Source organism: Acomys minous, assembly GCF_964271855.1.
Source record: "Acomys minous genome assembly, chromosome: 2".
In the NCBI taxonomy this organism is placed as follows: domain Eukaryota; kingdom Metazoa; phylum Chordata; class Mammalia; order Rodentia; family Muridae; genus Acomys; species Acomys minous.
Window position 1 is genome coordinate 4,222,492 of NC_140484.1, and position 18,165 is coordinate 4,240,656.

Consider the following 18,165-nt stretch of genomic DNA (forward strand, 5'->3'; position numbering starts at 1 on the left):
TGCCTTCCAGGTGATTTCCCAAGGTTTCACGTTGTTCAAGGGAGGTTTCCTAGCAACTTACCTCTGAGGCCTTTCAGAATTACTTGACCTGGATCTCATTTGATATTTAAATCAGAGTTGCACCAGCAAGCACAACCGGCATAGCAGGTTTGGGGACAAATAGGACAGGTTCCTGGGACGTTTACAGCGTGACAACTGAAGGGAGGTCTTTGGGACAGAGTCCCTCCAGTTTTCAGTGGTCAGAACAGGGTCCATTTGTCCAGCATGAGTCATTTTAACGTGCACAGGGCAGTGTACAGAGGAACTCAGACATCAGCTGTGAGAGCTCTGCTGCAAACTGACAGGCCGTTCCCCGCTTTCTGTGTCAGAACCACACTTGGGGCCCACGTCCAGAAGGGCTGTATAGAAACCCTGCGTCTGCTCAGCATGGTTCCCTGGCCTCCGCTGCAAGCTTAACTCTCTCTGCAGACAAGGGAGTCCTGGCCAACCTGGAGCAGAAGCTGAGGAAAGTAGATGAGGAATGCCGGCTCGGGGAGAGCAGGCGTGTGGACCTCGAGCTCAGCATCATGGAGGTGAAGGAGAGCCTGAAGAAAGCTGAGGCTGGGCCTGTGACCCTGGGCACCACTGTGGATACCACCCACCTGGACAACCAGAGCCCTCGAGTGAGTGCCGGGCACTGGGGCTCCTCTGGGTTGTATACAGGGCCTCCTGGACTCGGGTTGGGAGAGGTGGGACACACACACTCACATATGTATGTGTATAGACACACACCTTTTGACCCAGCCCTTGTTTTCCTTCGTAGCCACAGCCCAAAGCTGCCACCCCCACCCTGACCCCAGACTCCACCCCAGTCAACTCTGCATCTGTGCTCAAGAACAGGCCTCTTTCGGTCATGGTCACAGGCAAAGGCACTGTCCTGCAGAAAGCCAAGGTAAGCAGCTATTCCCGGCCTCCCCGGGTCAGTAGGACTGCAGTGAACTGGGCCCTGTTTGGCTGCAGGTGGAGCTTTGTGGCTTTTGGCACTGGCTCTGAGAGGGACTTGTGCTCTCAGCAGGAAGCCACCATAGCGGTCACCAGGTAGGTGCTCTTCCCAATGAGCCTGAGGCCTTCTCTACCCATGACCTCCCCTACCACTCAGGAGTGAATTCCAGAGACAGGCTGTGACTAAAAAGTTTTCAATCCAAAAGGTTTCTATCACCAAAACCAAAGAATCCAGTGACAAAAAGCTCCATAAAGTAAAAATAGGCACTGAGCCTGTGACACGGTTTCTCCTGAGGGCTAAACGCGAAGCCTTGTTAATCTAGCTCGTGTGTACACTAAGAAACGTGCCTGGAGCTGCTGTGGCTTTGACAAACTCTGCTCTTTTCTTCCTGTCCTGTGCACTTGCTGAAAAAGTCAGACACCCACACCCACGGTGAACTATTAAATCCACTTAATTACACAACCTTCTCCTTCCTCATGGCTGCAGACATCACTAATCGATCGCAGCACTGGGCTGGTGAGGCTGGCTCTATTTGTGACTGCTTCCAAGCTTATAGTTTTCTTACCTTTTTCTACATATATATATGAAGGTGGACACAGAAGATAACTTTCTTCTTGGGGGTGGGTGCTAATGTTTGTCACTCTAGGAATGGGAGAAGAAAGGAGCCAGTTAGGAGAAGAGAATTGCCTAAACACCTCTGACAATCCTGCTTCCATCGAGTCTTCAAAACAGCAACTCTGGCGAACACTGAGTCTGCTTAGAAGAAAAAGCAAGGCACGAGCTGCTGCGAACGGAACTTTGGTTAGAGGCGGCACCGTCCGCTTTCCAAGTCAAAGGGAATAAGGCCGCCGCCTCTTTGGAGACTAAATCTATTTAAATCTATTGGCTGTCAATGAGACACTGTACTTTTTCTTTGTTTAAGATTTCATCCATCGATCTATTTCTTATCAAGGTTTTTAAGTAGTGAAAAAAAAAAAAACCAGGTCACATGGCTTTTGGTGACAAGAAAACCTAAACTTCGGACCACTTATCGTTTATCCTGTACGTGGCAACGTTAAGGGTTAAGTCATCGTTGCCCCCACATTTGCCCTCCACATTGGTGAGCCCAACGTGGCCTCTGATGATGTTAAAGAGCATTCACCACCAGTCGCGTGAACTCTGGAAATCAGTAGTGGATCCCAGCTAGGGCACTGACCACTAAGGACGTCCCCCTAGTCCACGGCCATGCTGACAAACTTTTACGCAACGCTGTATTATATAGGGGGAGGTCCCTGTGTTTACAGACTCTATCCTGTGGCCAGGCCATTTTTAAGAAAAGAGTTAATTACCTCTTCATCCCCATTTTAAAGATGTTTTTAATTTCTGGTCCCCTTGCAAGGAAAACAGCAGTGGACCAGAGCAGCCTTTCTGGTCTGCTCAGACTGGCAGCCAGAACTGTCCTTACAGCACAAGTTGATACATTTCATCTGCTACCTGCCCCATCTCTGGGCATTCAGAATCAGTTATCTACCACTGGTTTCTGAAGGCTAAAAGTTTTATGCATATATTGTCTTTCTAATCCCAGGGCATTTATTCCATGTGTCATAAATATGTGGTGAGTTAGATTTTTTTTTAAAAAAATAAAGTGTTTATTGTATTTTGGGTTTCCCTTGCATTTTTTGGCATGACACGGGGCAAAGGACTTGATTATTTACACATAGAACAAAGTATATACAGTAAAAACTGGCAGAGCCACATGGGGTAGCCTGGCAAGAGACTCTCAGGCTCCTTAATAAAGTAACCTGAAAGCGGGTGCTAATCGTATACTTAATGGCACCATACAGACACAGACGTGCACAAACAGACATGTGCACACACAGACACGTGTGCGTGCACACACACACACAAACAGAACACCTTTAGAAGCTGATTTCATGCAGATAGTTGAAAACCAAACCTCTGGCAGTTAAACAGGCTCTTAAGCAATTCTTGGGAAAAAGAAACATACCACTATGCAGAAGGCTGTCTATGCAATTAAGGTTAAGGAAATTCAGTACATAAATGTATTTATTTTGTGTTTAAAACTCAACAAGACCAAATTCTGATTCCTTGAACATGATTCTGACAAGGAAACCTTAAAATACAGACACCGGCAAGATTTTATAAGAAAATACTCCGACTACACCAGCATAAACGTTTGGGAAATCCAGGTGTCCCATGATAAAGTTAGCTTTGTTCTGATACCAAAAAAAAAAAAAAATGTTCTAACTATTGCCAAACAAATCTCATCCAGGGAGTCAAAACAGTGGTTCAATGATTGAAATATAACAATATGTAACTTCCACATCCACAGTCTCAACGTAAAGAATAAAAATGCTTTTGTGAGTGGGGAAAGCACACTGCAGACTCGGGGTAGGCTCTCAACCAGACAGACTGACACACAGAACACTGACAAAGTGCTCAGCTTTGGGATCACACAGATATATGTCACTACCCATGCAGCTGCCCTGCAGCTCCCAGAGCTCTACCAATGGCTTCCACTGAAAAACAAACAAACCAGCTGCAAACAGCACAAGTAAGCAGGGAAGAGCAGACATGCAAGTGCTGCAGGGTTGGGTACCTAGTCTGCCCAAGGTATCCCAAAGAATCCCCTGCCACACAGAAACGTCACTCCTGATGCCAATCTTGACAAATTCCTTTACAGACTGGGCATGAGACACACATTAAGGCACAACAGCACAATGGGCTTTGAAAGCCAACCTCCCGGTCGCCCCCTCACCCCTACTTGCTGGGTTTGAGAAGGCCACCTACTGTTGCCACCACTAACAGGAGACCGACCATTGCACCTCCACTAACCGCTCCTGAGGAGGCTCTGCAAGGAAGCCCCCTGAGGTCATCTGCCCAGCTCCCAGACCAATCATATGGGGCCCCTGGAGACCTGGGCGAGCTGCACAATATGCCCCTCCTCAATACACAAGCTGGTCAAATGGTTGTCTGAGACCTTCCCAGGTCTCTCATACACACAGATCTGGTCATCAGAGACTGTCACAGATGCCATATAATCCCTTTTCAAACTAAATCGTGTAAGCTACCTTTTGGGAGTGGAGAGTCCACCTCTTACACCATCTCTGCATGGTACGTATGCTCTTGTAGATGCCTTTCTCAAGGCAGTGCCACCTCATCAACATCTGTGTAGCGTTTGTTATGGGCCCAGTGACCCTCACACAGGCCATCAGATTTCCCTGGCCTGCCTCTTATCCTCAGGAAAAGTGACAGGCAGCTTACCTCAACCAGGTACAAACAGTTACGGACAGGGCTAGTAAATACTGACACATTAGGAGTTTCCAACATCACCACAGCAAGAGACACCTGTGGCCACTACTGTCCCAAGCAGTGTCCCCTGAGGCACAGGCTTGTTGGCAGGATGGCCCTGCTTATGGCTGGCAGCAGATGCTTCAGGCCCCCAGGAGATGCACTGGGCTGAGGACAGTACCTTTCAGATTCTGAGATGTTCTGGAGCTTGCTGGGAGGGAGTGGGCTGCTGTCTTCCTGTGAGCTCTTGGCGGAAGCTACGTGCCATGGGGGCATCTCCTCTCAAGACATCTAGGAAAGAAAATGAATCCTGAGGGTCTTTTCGTCTACAAATAGCTACTTCGTGTCCTTTTTACTCCACAACTCAGTCCCCCAAGTGAAAGGTGTCAGATCACGGACTCCCGTCCAACCGCTCTTCACGGCTCCCCCTTGGCCACTAGAAGTGAAGCACTGGAAAGCTCTTAACTCTTGTGTTGTCTTGATTTCTGCCTGATCTAACGAAGCCCAGGAAAAAGAGCCCCAGGTGACGCCGCCCCCAGTCTGTTACTGGTCTCCCCTTAAAGCCACTTTCCTCCCAAAGCTCTAATACCTCACTCTCAGCCAACAAGCTGTTCTCATTACACCAAACACATGGAGATAGTCGAGAAAAAATGGCCACCAGCTGCCACACTGTCTACCCTCCTACACGTCTCTGGTCCCACATCCTGTGACACTATCCCTAGTGCTCCTAAGCTCCTAATGAGGCCCACTTCCCTCCTGTCATGGTTGGTTTAAACGCACTTGACTCCTAACGTGCACGGTAATAGGGCTGACGTGCTATATTGTTGCACTGTTAGCTCTGTCTGTCTGGGCACTAACATGGACTTCCTGTCTTATCCATCAGCCTGTATCTCTTACTCTAAAATAATGCCTGAGGTATGAAAGATCCATCCCAAATGTTTCATAGGGGAATGAATAAATGATGGAGTGACACGGCCTGCCCTCTTCTGAGTCTATAGAGCTTGGCAGGACTCGGGGACCACCCCACCCCTGCTCCAACAGCGGGGATCCACTCACAGTTCTCACAGTGGGGGCCTTCCCAGCCACCTCGGCACTCGCAGCGGTAACTGCCATTCCTCAGGACACAGTTGCCTTCGTTCATGCACGGGCTGGGCTTGCAGAGGTTGACTGGCAGCTTGGCTTCTGCAAAGGACAGTGTGCCAAGCCCACCTCAGTCATAAAAACTGCGGGCTGAGGTAACACCTCAGCGTCTCCCGTGGTCCTGCAGCAGCAGCCTAGCACGTGACTGGTGACATTGTATTCTCAACCCTTAAATGTATAAGTACACCTGGAATTTTGTGGGATTGTAGGATTTAGCACATACGCTGACACATCACAAGTGACATGCGTGAAGGAAGGCTCAGACTCCTGGCTCAGGACAGCCCTAAAGGACGCAGACTTTCCCCCACTCACCTCTACATAACCATTCGATGAGTGTGTCCTGGTGGTACTGTAGATCCGTGTAGGCTGCCACATGCATCAGGGAATCCCGTGGACCAGCCAGCCGTCGCACCGCCTCCCGGAGGACGGCCCCCACGCTCATAACCAAGACCGAGATGCCATTGTTTCTGAGCTTCTGGGCAGGGGCAGCCGCATCTTCCGCCCCTCTTCCGCCTGTGAGCATCACCACAGCCTTGGGGACACCGGGGCGGGCCCCCCTCTGGACCGTCATCACCTTGTCGTCAATGTGCAGCAAGGCTGTGCCAGCAGAGCCCACGCCTCCCAGGTAGGAAGCCTGGCTTATGGCCCGCAGCACGGCAGTGCGGGTGGGATGGGTGTCCAGCCCGAAGGCCGTCTGCACCTGGCCGCCGTATACCACCAGGCCAACCTGGGTCACGTCAGGATTCACATCAAACCGGAGGGTGCACTTCCTGACGAAGCTCTGCATCTGAGCGAAGTTCTCGGCTCCCACTGAGGCGGAGGCATCCAGCAGGAAGACCAGGTCCAGTGACTGCGCCTGGCAGCCTGGAGGAGGACGCAGAATAGGGTCCCTTCTCAGGGCCTGGCTGGTACAGCACCGGCTGCCGTGGCCTGGGCAGGGCCAGGCCAGCCACCGTGCAGACTGCCCATCTAGTAGCCTGTCTCCTTACAACCGCAGCTGACCCTCCCCCTGGAGTAAGTGTGAGTGCAAGCAGCCGCTCCGAAGGCTTCTCCCAGCCTCTGTAGCCACCAGGGGTGGCCGTGCTGTAATCTCCATCTAACAGAATGCGGTGCCCATGTCTGAAACCTTACACATTCTAACATGTGCAAGTGGAAGCTGCTGGCCGTCCCCTTCATCCCTCATCTTCTTCTTCTTCCTGGCTGAGAAACGGTGACCTTGTACCTCAACACGGAAGCCACAAGGTGGCAAGGTGGTGAAGTCAAGCCACCTACTGGCTCAGGTCACTCATCTCTGAGCAACATACAGAATTCTTTTGGAGGCCCCGATGGGGGCACTTGCAGCTGTACTCTCACCAGTCCCTGTATGCCAAGTGCTGCCCACTGTGTGTATTAAGTAGGCTGGTAGCCGCCCTCTGCGGACTGGCGCTCTCTGACACGTGGGTGGGAAGTGAGCATGGATGTGGTAGAGTCAGCCACACAGCGAGGAAAGCAGGGAAGGGCCAGCGGAGCAGCACAGGGACATGATGTGACTGGGAAGGGGGCTCAGGGATTCCCTGGGGAGGTGACACTCCTGCTGGCTCTGGAGGAAGAAGGCTGAAGCTGACTGGAAGGAGGCGCCTTCCTTCATCTTCCAGTGTGTGGGAGCTGCGGAGACTGCAGTAACAGACAGGAAGTTCCCAGAAGCTGGAGGAAGGGGCCCGGGCTTCTTTCAGAGACAGAGCCGTTGGAAGGTTTGAATATGGAGTCAGAGGGTCTGGTAGCCTGATTTATTGGCTTTTAAAAACCATGCTGGACACGAGGAAAATAAAGGACCTACTGTAACCCCTGAGGAGACAGGCCACTAACTGTCCTGTGGGGGCCACTGCTGGCATTTGTTTGGGGACGAGAAGACATCATCAGGTAAAAAGTTAGACTGTGCTAATAATTTATCAGCCTTGGTCTGTTAACTGTGACAATAGTCCATTCGAATGCAAGGGACAGGGATGAGCACAGGGACCCTGTGCAGTTGGCGCATCTGTTCCGTGCACAGACAAAACCAAAGTCATTTTGCCTGTCTAGAAGGACAGGATGCAATGGGGCAAAACAATCCTCACCACAGTTACAGCTAGGGGCGCTCTCACTTCTGGGCACAGTGACATAGCCTGGGATGCTACGTCCCATGTGCAGTTTCCTCCACTCACCTCCCCAGAGGAGAACGGAAGTGCTCTCTTTAGGATGTGTTCTAGCTCTGACATCTCTGGTACTAGCCCCAGCCCCTGCAGGGCAGGCCTTCTCCCCCTGACCCTGACTTACAAAACCAGCCCCACGAGTAGCGAAACAGAATAGAACAGGAAAGGGTTACAGCACATGCTCTAGGTAGACAGGGTAGGTATCATCTTATAGAACGCTCCCTTTGGTTGTGTTTGAGGGTGCTCGTGTACCCACATGCATGCCCCAAGAATGCATCTCTCTTTAACAAGCTACCACCAGGGGAGGCCCAGAAACTGTTGTTCACAAGCAGGCTTGGTGGATTCAGAACTCCGCAAGGCCAACGGCTGTGGCTCAAGCACAATTAGTGATGATGGCCATGATCAGCAGTGCCCTTGGACATGCTGAGCATGCACATGCCTTGTCTTATCCTGTCCTCCCAGGAAGTCCCCTCAGAGCAGGACACTCAGGCCCTGCTGGCCGGGTGACCGGTTCTGTTCCCAGCACAGGCACTAGAGAAAAGACTGACTAGTGCTGCCAAGAAAGAAAGAAAGATGGCCCTGCCTGCTGACGGGCCACCCTAGTTAAGCTGCACAGCCTTACCTGGCCGTGGCTGGCTGCACAGCCTCCTCTGCAGCTCCGGGATTTGGCTAAACAGGTCCTGCGGGTCTGTGTGGACCATCACGTGCTTCGGGCTCCCTGTGATCTCCTCCAGCTCCGCCTGCAGGACCTCACTGCCCATGGCCAGGAGGAGCAGCTCCCGAGCCCTTGCATGAGCCGCTGGCCCGGCCACCTCGTCCTGGGAATGTGACTCGGTGAGTACAACCACGGCTCTGCGTGGCCTGTCCTGGCCTGCCCCGCTGGCTCTCCCAAAGCCATGTTCAGCAACCTGCAGCAAGGCACTGCCAGTCAGGGTTGGGCCACCACTGAAGGGAATGCTGTCAAGGCTCCTGACCAGATCTGGCACATCCTGGTATTCCCCGACGGGCACAGGCACCATCAGATCTCTGCCGTAACTGGCCACCCCAACACGGGCCCGTGAGTCCTCACTCAGCACGGCCTGCACGAAGCGCTTCACAAAGGCCTTGGCCCGCCAGAAGCCCTCCAGCGTGGTGCCTGCAGAACTGTCCAGCAGGAAGAGGACATCGATCCTGCATTCCAGGCTCAGCTTCGGAGCTGTTGGCATCACAGCGACACAGACTGTCACCTAGGGCCGCCCCACTTGAGATCGCATCATTACCACCTCAAGCACAAGAAACCTCCCAGGAAGACACTGACGCCCTGGGAGTAAGTGTCCAGTGCTGGCCACACAGAGACAAACGTAGACCGCTTCCTGCCTCTGCTGAGGGAAGCAGCCCAGCTGCTCTTTATAAAGCAAAACGCAGTCCTCTAGCTCTATTCCCCCCTGTGGTCGGTGCCATGTGAGTCATGAGGTACCTCTGACAGCTTTTAAGATCATGCAAACACGCTCCTACATTTCTTTAGAAGTTTCCCTGTAATGCTTTGTACACGCACAGCTGTAACCCGGAGCTGGTTTTGTGTAGGCATGAAGTATGAGATTTGCTTTTTCTACGTGAATTGCCAATGCCGGCAATAGCACACTTATAAAAGTCACTTAACAGGAGTTCGGGCACCAGGCTCAGCACTTTACACAATCTTATCCCTGCCCCTCCCCCATGAGCTAAGAGCTGTACATCCTTCACTGTGTGGCTTTAAACCCAAAAGATGCTAAGGCTCCTTGCCCCTCCTTTGTAGAAGACATGACAGGACACAAGCCACCACGGACATGCTCAGACATTAGGCGGAAGCTAATCGAGAGCTGTTGGGTCGCCACCATTTGGATTAATGCCGGAGTGCACGAGGCTGCACTACATGACATAGCAGTGGGCTTTGGGGAAAGAAAGTGGGTTGGATATTTATGGGATGCTCTCTACCAGCAGCTAGCAGGGGGTAACAAGGAGGGTGGAGCAGGCCCCACCTGCTCCCAGGTAGTTACTCTTGGGAATCCCAGGTATACGTACCACAGTTGACTTCTCCTCCGAATGCCAGCGGGCAGAGACAGTGGTATTTATCCACACCTTCTGGAATGCACGTGCCTCCATTTTGGCAGGGCTGGGAGTCACAGGGCCCTACCAGAGAGATATCCATTGAGAGCCAAGGCCAGAGGCACAGAGTGGAGAGTATTGACCAAAGGGTGGTCCCTGCTTTCTGCCCACACCACCTGGTCATAGAGCAGCCACGGGCCCACAGCTAAGGAAGAGGAACCGGGTGCAGCTGGAAGATCATGGTAAGGTATAGTCAAGGCTAGGTTGATGGGTCTGCGCCCCCTGCTGTGACAGCAGGATACTGGCCATCATTACCCAAGGCTGATGAAAAGGCCCAAGGGGGCCCAGGGCCGCCATGACAAGTCACTTGTGCTTACTAAGGGTGGTGATCTCAATAGCGTCAAGGTGGCTACAATGGCTGTGGGCTTAAGAACACCTCCGGTTGCCTATGGCCTCTGCCTCGTGGCAGAGAGATGAGATTTTACACACTGCAGCCAGGCAGTCCAGTGACGAATGTAGCCACCTCTACTTGTGTGGGCATCTTTTATTATTATTAATTTATTCAGATTACATCTCAATTGTTATCCCATCACTTGTATCCTCCTGTTCCTCCCTCCCTCCTGCTTTCACCCTATTCCCCTCCCCTAGGTCTATGACCGAGGGGGACCTCCTCCCCACTATATGCTCATAGGCTATCAAGTCTCATCTTGGTAGCCTGCTTATTCTTTCTCTGAATGCCACCAGGCCTCCCCACCAAGGGGGATTGGTCAAATATAGAGCACCGGAGTTTATGTCAGAGTCAGTCCCCGCTCTCCACATAACTATGGAGAAGGTCCTGCCCATTGGCTAGATCAGAGTAGGGGTTCGATGCTTACTGCTTGTATTGTCCTTGGTTAGTGCAGTAGTTGGAGCAGACCCCCCCCCCAGGCCCAGATCCACCCATCACAATGTTATTCTTATAGGTTTCTATAATTTCCCCATTCTCCTATATTTCTCTTACCTAGAGTCCCAGTAGGATGACCTCACATCTATCCCAATTTCCTGGTAAGTGAAGACTTCCATGGGACATGCCTTTTGGGCTAGTGCCCAATTATAAGTGAGTATAGTCCACATGAGTCTTCCTGCTTCTGGGTTAACTCAAAAATATGGAACTCTTCGCAAATTTGTGTGTCATCCTTGCATGGGGGCCGTGCTAATCTTCTCTGTATCGTTCCAATTTTAGTATATGTACTGCCCCAGCAAGCACTGTGTGGGCATCTTAACGCCCCTCCCCAAGCGTCACTGCCCTCATATTTCTCCCAGTGTTATTAGTGGACACCAAACAAACAAGGCCGTGGGGTGTCCTGGTGTGAAGCAAACACTCTGGGGAGACCGTGGGAGGAAATCTGATTTTGAATACACAGTGCAGACTGTGAGCGGTGCCTCCTCACGGCCAGTGTCAAACACAGGGAAGCCCAGCGTAGGTCAAAACCAAGCCGTCCTAAAGTGTCTGACCACTGGTACTCTGTGGCCACCAAGTCCCCGAGTTCCTTGCTCCACATCAGTCATCACCGTGAGGTTTAAACCCCCATGACCGTCGTCCCGAAGTCACGGAGAACAAAAGGAATCTTCGTGCCTTAGTGCAAGCTTAGGGACAGCCGAGTGGGCACTATTGGAGCTGGCAATTGTTATTATTTAATGGTTACGTTCCTGTGGGTAGAGGCGAGCCCGGTCAATGGCAGAGACTGAGGAGGCAGACTCTGAGCACTTGGCCTGATGCCCCAGCAGCTTGGGCATCATGGGAACTCCCCAGGGCTCAGGATCTACAGCCGCAGAGACCTTTAACCAAACATGTGCCATGGAGACCAGGCCTGTGTTAACCACAAAGCAAGGTCCCACTTTATCCTCCCAGCCAACCTGAGAATGGAAACACCATTCACAGACAGGAAGCTGTAGCTCCCTGAGCAGCAGTCTCGCACTGAAGGTCACATGACTGGTCAGGGCAGAGCAGGACGAAAGCTCCGATCCCTCCAGGTCCACATCTTGTGAGCGACAGGGCCCTGGAGTCAGTTTCTCTCTCATATCAGAGACCAGTGTTAATGTAGGGGCTTCAACGCTTTGAAAGGATGTACCAAGGGGCTTGCCTCACCCAGGCTGGGAACCCTCAGCCCCTGCCTGGGAACTGCTGTCTGTGCTCCTTACCTCACTGGGGGTAGCAAAACCAGAGAGAGAGAGAGAGAGAGAGAGAGAGAGAGAGAGAGAGAGACTACTCAGGGGTGAATTTTGCTTGCAGGACAGTAGGGGTGCCGGACCTCTGGGTGAGGAGCAGTGAGGGCACACTGGGGGCCCTGGCGAATGATGCCTAATGGTGTAATTCCTCCTGCTCGGGACTCTATAGTGATAAAGCACTTCCATTAGCAATGCCTGCTGGGTTCTCAGTAGGATCCACTGTGCAGAGCGGGCGAGGGATGCTGGAGGCCTCAGTCAGGGTTGGGAGACACTCAGGTACCTTCCCACGTTTAACGCCAGATGTTGGGCCATTTGTGGAGCTGGGTGTTTCTCACTGATGGAAAGCACACTGGCTTGTGCGCCCTTGTCTGCAGGTGGAGGAGGCGCTCCCTCCCGGTGAGCTTAGTGCTCAGACATAGGTGAGCAGACCCTCCCACCCCCGCTGATAACAACCCACCAGACCCAAATGTGTTAAAAGACTAATTCCTTGCAGACCCTAACCAAAATCTGGCTCTTTGAAGAAAAACATACCAAAGGTGCCCTGGAGACACAGGGAGTGTCTCCTGCTACTCAGGTACCGTTGGCTTAAAAACCCAGAAGTTGGAGGTTTGGAGCACGGTCCCGTTCCTCCCTCTATAGCTCCCTGTCCTTGTTTTTCTTTTATCATTTAGCTGTACTGAATTAAAATCTAGCGTTCCGACTCTTGCCTGTCTTTATTTTAACCAAGTGCGGTCAGTTACCTGGCCTTTTACAAGTCAGAGCCTCCCTCACAGATTCTCACTGTCTCAACCCTGGCTGAGTGGCTGAGCGTGGCTGCCCTGTGCTCCCTCCCTGCCCAGGAGGCCTTCTCTGTGACCGGTTCTCAGGACAGAGCCTTCTTCAGCTAGCCTCCAGAAGGCTGAAGAAAACTCTATGACCAGGTTCTCAGCCCAGCCTCCTGGAGAAAGGAACCACACTGGCTGAGGCAGATAACTCCATCCTCAGTGAAATGTGCCACCAAGCAGAGGAGGAGGAGGACACAGAGCAGGGGTCGGACGCCCATCCCCCCCCACCCCCCACCCCCCCCACCCCCGCCCTGCAACTCATCCCATGCCCATGTGGGCGGGTCCAAGAGACAAATCATACCTGGACAGATGGTCCGGTAGCAGGTGGCGGGGTGTCTCTGGAACACTCTCTTCCAGCTACAATTCAAGGAAAACACAGCGGGAGATTGAGCAAAGGCCAAAGAGGTCACAGCATTAATAGCCATTTCCTTCCTGAGGCCAGCCTGACATTCATTTGTCCATAAAGTAGGGAATGTTTCAAATTAACCAGAGCCCTTCCCTGCCTCCTCAAAACCCATACTATTAACTAGGTGTCACATTAAAAGTTAGAACTGTAGCCGGGTGTGGCGGCGTATGCCTTTAATCCCAGCACACAGGAGGCAGAGGCAGGTGGATCTCTGAGTTTGAAGCCAGCCTGGTCTACAGGGTGAGTCCTGGGACAGCCAAGACTATACAGAGAAACCCTGTCTCAAAAAAATGTGAGCAAATACAGGGGGAGGAGGTCCCCCTCAGTCACAGTCATAGGGGAGGGGAGTAAGGGGAAAGCGGGAGGGAGGGAGGAATGGGAGGATACAAGGGATGGGATAACTATTGAGATGTAATATGAAATGAATTAATAAAAAAAATGTTAGAAATGAGTGTGTACAGAACTCTCAACTGGGAACAGACTTCTCATTGCCATCAATCGTTGCACGGAGAGAGCAGGGATTCCGGGAATTCTGGGAATTCTGGATTCTGCCGTGTGATTCTGCGTAATACTCCCTTCCCTGGTCTTCACTCCCTCTTCTGTGTCAGGACATGCTGCAGTTCTCAACTGTGTTCTGTGGAGCTCCGAGGATGAGGGAAATGGCTGTCTCTGGCATCCCAGCCCACCCCCTCACCCTGCTGCTTCTAGCTGGCCTAGACCACAGACCTCACAAGGCCCCAAAACTCAGAGAGCATTTGAAAGCCACCATACTTGATGTTTTCTCAAGTCCTCTTGAGCACTAGCATTCTGTGGTAACACAAAAGCCACCATCTTGGCACAGCCATGGGCCAGGGGTCTCCCTCCATACCACAGCTAAAACAGCATGGCTGCCTCACTCCAGAGCCATGGTGGCCTCACTCCAGAGCCATGCCTCAATGCTCCTGAGTGCTCTGCAATGGCAGAACGTGTTCCCTGCTGCTGGGTAGAGAGCTCCTCTGTGCAGGCGACAGCCTCTGACATGGCCTTGCCTGAGGAGGCTCAGGGCCTGGGCCCCCAATCTCTCTGAACAGGACTCCTTCTGCGGAGGCCCTGCCCAGGCTACCTGCCCAGAGCCGGGTCTGTGGAGCTGGCTTCTAGGCTTCCCTGGGGTAAACTAGATAGGAACTAGCAACCATGGCAGTGGAGAACTCAGGGAGCCCACCAGGCAGCCTGCTCCTCTCCCCACACCCAGTCTGCTCTTGTTGGCCTCATAAAGATCCAAATCTCTGCTTAGAAAGCCCTGAAGCTGGCGAGGAGGGGCGACTCATCCCCCAGGCTTTGACAGGTTCGAAGAGACTTGCATGTGGGTTGTTCCTACCACCGCCCCCCCCCAGGCTCACCCTGGCATCTATTCCCAATGCAACCCAGCCCAGCCCCGGCCACCAATGCAGGCCAGGCAAGAGTTCAGGAGACTGGCAGAGCCCCTCTGCCCCCTTCCCCACAGCTCCTATTGGTCAGCTGTCCAGGAGTGTCTAGCACCAGGACCCAGAGTGCTGGTCGCCCACAGCTTTAGCGTACTCACAAGTATGGGGACGGACCCTGCGCCATATCCTTGTCCCCAGACCGTGTGGACAAACCTGTAGAAAGGACAGCGCAGAGCGAGCACAGTATCTGCCTGCTTCGATCCCCTCCAGCACAAGGCATTGCCGGTGAGTTCCCTGATGGTCTGCAGTGTCTTCCGCTCACAGGGGTAACCTTCCACCCTGCAATCTGTGTCAAAGGACACACACACACACACACACACACCACCGTAAGACAAGGGTGCTGCTTGTCTCTGCTCTCATTCCCCAGAGTGGCTGCCGCGGGGCCCTACTTGACCCCTAGCTGTAGAACCTGCAGCCTCTCTCAGGGCAGAGCACTCACCTGAGGCAGTATCTGGATTTCCTCTGCCCCAGGCTCGGCATAGAGCTCACACACACAGGTACTTTATCTGAGTGTCACTCTAGCTCTGAGGTGGACCCAGACAGGAGTCCCAAGCCCAAAGCCTCCCTGAGTTCCCCATGCAGCCAAGGAGGGGTGTGAACTTGGTTCTTCTGCCCTTGCAGGGGAGAGGGCCCCATCAAGTCTGACCCCGAACCCCAGGCCCCTCTCACCCTATAGACACAAGTTCAGAACCCCAGTTGGGAAGCCCACAAGGCCAGCCTTGGGCAACCAAAACAGAGCGGCCAGGGCTGGGGCTGCCTGTGTCTTCGCACCCTCCCTGAGAGGCCCTTGCCTCGGGAACCCCATTGAGCCCATGCCCTGGGTCACCAGGGTCAGGCCAGTCCCACCTGGGTCAGCAGCGGTGCAGAGTGAGGAGCCGCTCAGGGTGCTGAGGAGGCCGTTGGTGGCGTCCTCCACATGCTCGGCCAGCAGCACGTGTTGCTCCTTCGGCTCACTGGCCAGCGTGAACAGCTCATCCCATCTGAGGAGAAATCACAACGGCTGGTACCATGCCCTCTGTCTTCCTGCCGAACTCCTGGACCACAGCACCACACCCACTGACCCAGAGGTCACTTCTGCGCAGGTGAGACTGACTAGTAAACTCAGGAGGTTTTCAAGGAAGCCTAGCTACAGGCTACCCTTCTGCTAAAATGCCCGATCCTTAGACCCGTCAGCTCATAGACAAGACACAGTGTTTAAGGGGCTCAACTGACTTTTCTAAAAGTCTCAGCTGATAAGCTGAAGACAGCTCTGTACCTACGGAGATCCTTTACATAGCTGCACGCACAAACTTAGACACACAAAGGTTTCTAGTATATTTTCTTCTGTCACCTATTCTGTTCTACTTGTTTTTTTTTTAAGTTAAAAATTAATTGTTAAAAGTCAATGAGAAAGCAAATGAGAGAAAGTTGTCTAAAATAAGAGAAAAGCAAATAAGCACAGCTAGGGACATGGGACACGAAAGCCCCAAGGCCAGCCATGTGTGGCTGTGGACAGGAAGTAGCCAGAATCCTTCAGTGCCCAGAGGGCATCGCCCAGGACAAAATGGCATGTGGAGAACCCTAGGTCACGAGGAAGAGACATGACAAACAGATGATAATTTCATTTTTATTTGTTTTGGGAGCCAGTGGGACACTCAGTGAGCAGGGTGCTTGTGCAAGCCTGGTGACCTGAGTTTCATCCCTGAGACCCACATGGTAGAAAGGACAAATAGACGTCTGCAAAATTGTCCTCTGGCCTCCACGAGTGTCCCGCCGCATGCGTGTATGCCCAGCCCCTGATACAAAGAAATATTTTAAAAACAAATGGAGATGAGACGGCCTGTGATGTGAAGAGAAGAAACCACTGTGAAACTCAGCCAGACAGAACAAGAGCTCCAAGGTTCGCTGGTGTCAAACTCTCCATCTTACTTGAGTCCATGTGGGCTAAACTTTTCACCCAATAACCAGTTTTCCCTTGGCACACAGAAGGGGCTGCCCACCCCGCTCCACTGTTCTGGCCAACACAGGCTTTCTCGAAGCTGCTGGGGGAGCCCAGGCACTGGTTAGAATGGAGAAGCCTCGGCAAAGAGCCTCAGTCAGCAGAAAAGGGGGGAGGTGGACTCAGCATGCGTTCCCGTGTCCCTTGACTTCATGCCTGCCACGTTAGGAAATGGTGCCACCATTCACTCTAGGGCTCAGGCCAGACTCCTCCATTCTCCACCCCAACCCACCTGTGAGGCAGCAGCCACTGCGGTGGGTGCTCTACCTGCACAACGCGCCTCAGGTCCAGCCATGCACCACACGCCCCAGCGTGCCCCAGCAGCTAGCGCTTTGAGGACAACTATCTCTGCTCTGAGCTGCTCTGAGCCCTCCTCCCTAGTGACACAGCCAGCGTGACCGTCTGAAAATGCCATCCCACTCACCATAAACTCCAGAGTCTTCAGCAGTACAGCAGAGTTTTAAAATAGAATTTGTGTGTGGTATGTATACAATGTGTGGTGTCTGTATGTGTGTATGGTATACGTGTGTGTGCACGTGCGGGTGTATGTACGCATATACATTAAGTGTGTGTGGTACGTGTGTGTGGTGTGTATCTATATACGGGTATATGTATTCGTGTGTGGTGTATGTATGCATGCATATGTGTGCATGTATGTGTGTATGTCTGTGCATGTATGTGTATGCATGTGTACATCTGTGTGTGTGTGTGTATGTGTGTGTGTGTGTGTGTGTGTGTGTGTCTTGAGGCCAGGGGAAGACGTTAGCTGCCTGCCCTATCCCTCCACATCGCTCCCTCAGACAGCAGCTTGTTGAGCTTGCTGGGCTGCTGTTGGGCTGACGACCAGCAACTCCTACAGATTCTTGTGTCGCTGTCCCTATAGCTCTGGGGTTACAGGTCCATGTAGTCACTTCTGGGAGTCCAAACTCAGGCCCTCACACTTGCACAGCAAGCGCTCTTATCCCCAGAGCCCCTCTCTAGCACCCACAGCGCAGGCTTCATGGCCTTTTCCTGCCCGCACCATCTACCCTGTTTCTTGGGATTAACAGTTAACTGGCTTGGTCCCAGCTCCTACCCCCACAGCAAGCTCCTTACTGCCTCCAGGTCCTTGTCACCACTGACTGCATCACCTGTTCTTAAAAGGACAAAAGAGCCCTGAGAGCGGCCTTGGCGGCCTTCCTGCTCTCCCTGCTCCCCTCAGGCCACACCCCTTTCCCCTCAGGCCACACCCCTTTCCCCTCAGGCCACACCCCTTTCCCCTCAGGCCACACCCCTTTCCCCTCAGGCCACACCCCTCGCCTTCTCCTCTGAGTCTGTCCTCCATGAAATGACATTCCTACATGTCTATTCATTCACTTACTGCCCAGTCTTTCCCGGGATACGGGTATCTCGAAAGTCTCTGTTCTAAGACTAGACTAGTGTCAGCACGGGGAGGAAACCTAATAGAAAAGAATAAGATGAAGAAATGTCTAAATGTAAGCCTGGTCCAGAGTCGTCTCATTTAATACAATTAGTGACCCATGGACTAGGCGCCATGCCCATTGCTAAGGTTGAGAGCGGTGGGGCACATGGCCCTCTCTCCCAGGATGGCAGACTTGCCCAACACCTGGCTGAGGGTGCCTGGAGAAGTGGGGCTGGGCC

The 18,165-nt window shown here is 52.7% G+C and overlaps 2 protein-coding genes across 7 annotated transcripts in view; one reads left to right on the forward strand and one right to left on the reverse strand.

The window, feature by feature from the left end:
• The window catches only part of AFAP1L2 (actin filament associated protein 1 like 2), a 100,680-nt gene extending 98,062 nt beyond the window's left edge, over positions 1–2,618 (forward strand). For all 3 annotated transcript variants that reach the window (XM_084762860.1, XM_084762858.1, XM_084762859.1), the window contains 3 exons: positions 469–662; positions 803–931; positions 1,629–2,618. In XM_084762860.1, coding sequence (XP_084618986.1) covers positions 469–662; positions 803–931; positions 1,629–1,655 — 350 coding nt within the window. In that variant the 3' untranslated portion in view covers positions 1,656–2,618. The remainder of the gene's footprint in view (positions 1–468; positions 663–802; positions 932–1,628) is intronic.
• Positions 2,619–3,010: 392 nt separating this feature from the next.
• Positions 3,011–18,165, reverse strand: part of VWA2 (von Willebrand factor A domain containing 2) — a 48,682-nt gene continuing 33,527 nt past the window's right edge. For all 4 annotated transcript variants that reach the window (XM_084762886.1, XM_084762884.1, XM_084762883.1 and 1 more), the window contains 8 exons: positions 15,393–15,526; positions 14,700–14,832; positions 12,979–13,034; positions 9,622–9,729; positions 8,204–8,776; positions 5,726–6,277; positions 5,330–5,455; positions 3,011–4,564 (listed from right to left, as the gene is read on the reverse strand). In XM_084762886.1, coding sequence (XP_084619012.1) covers positions 4,458–4,564; positions 5,330–5,455; positions 5,726–6,277; positions 8,204–8,776; positions 9,622–9,729; positions 12,979–13,034; positions 14,700–14,832; positions 15,393–15,526 — 1,789 coding nt within the window. In that variant the 3' untranslated portion in view covers positions 3,011–4,457. The remainder of the gene's footprint in view (positions 4,565–5,329; positions 5,456–5,725; positions 6,278–8,203; positions 8,777–9,621; positions 9,730–12,978; positions 13,035–14,699; positions 14,833–15,392; positions 15,527–18,165) is intronic.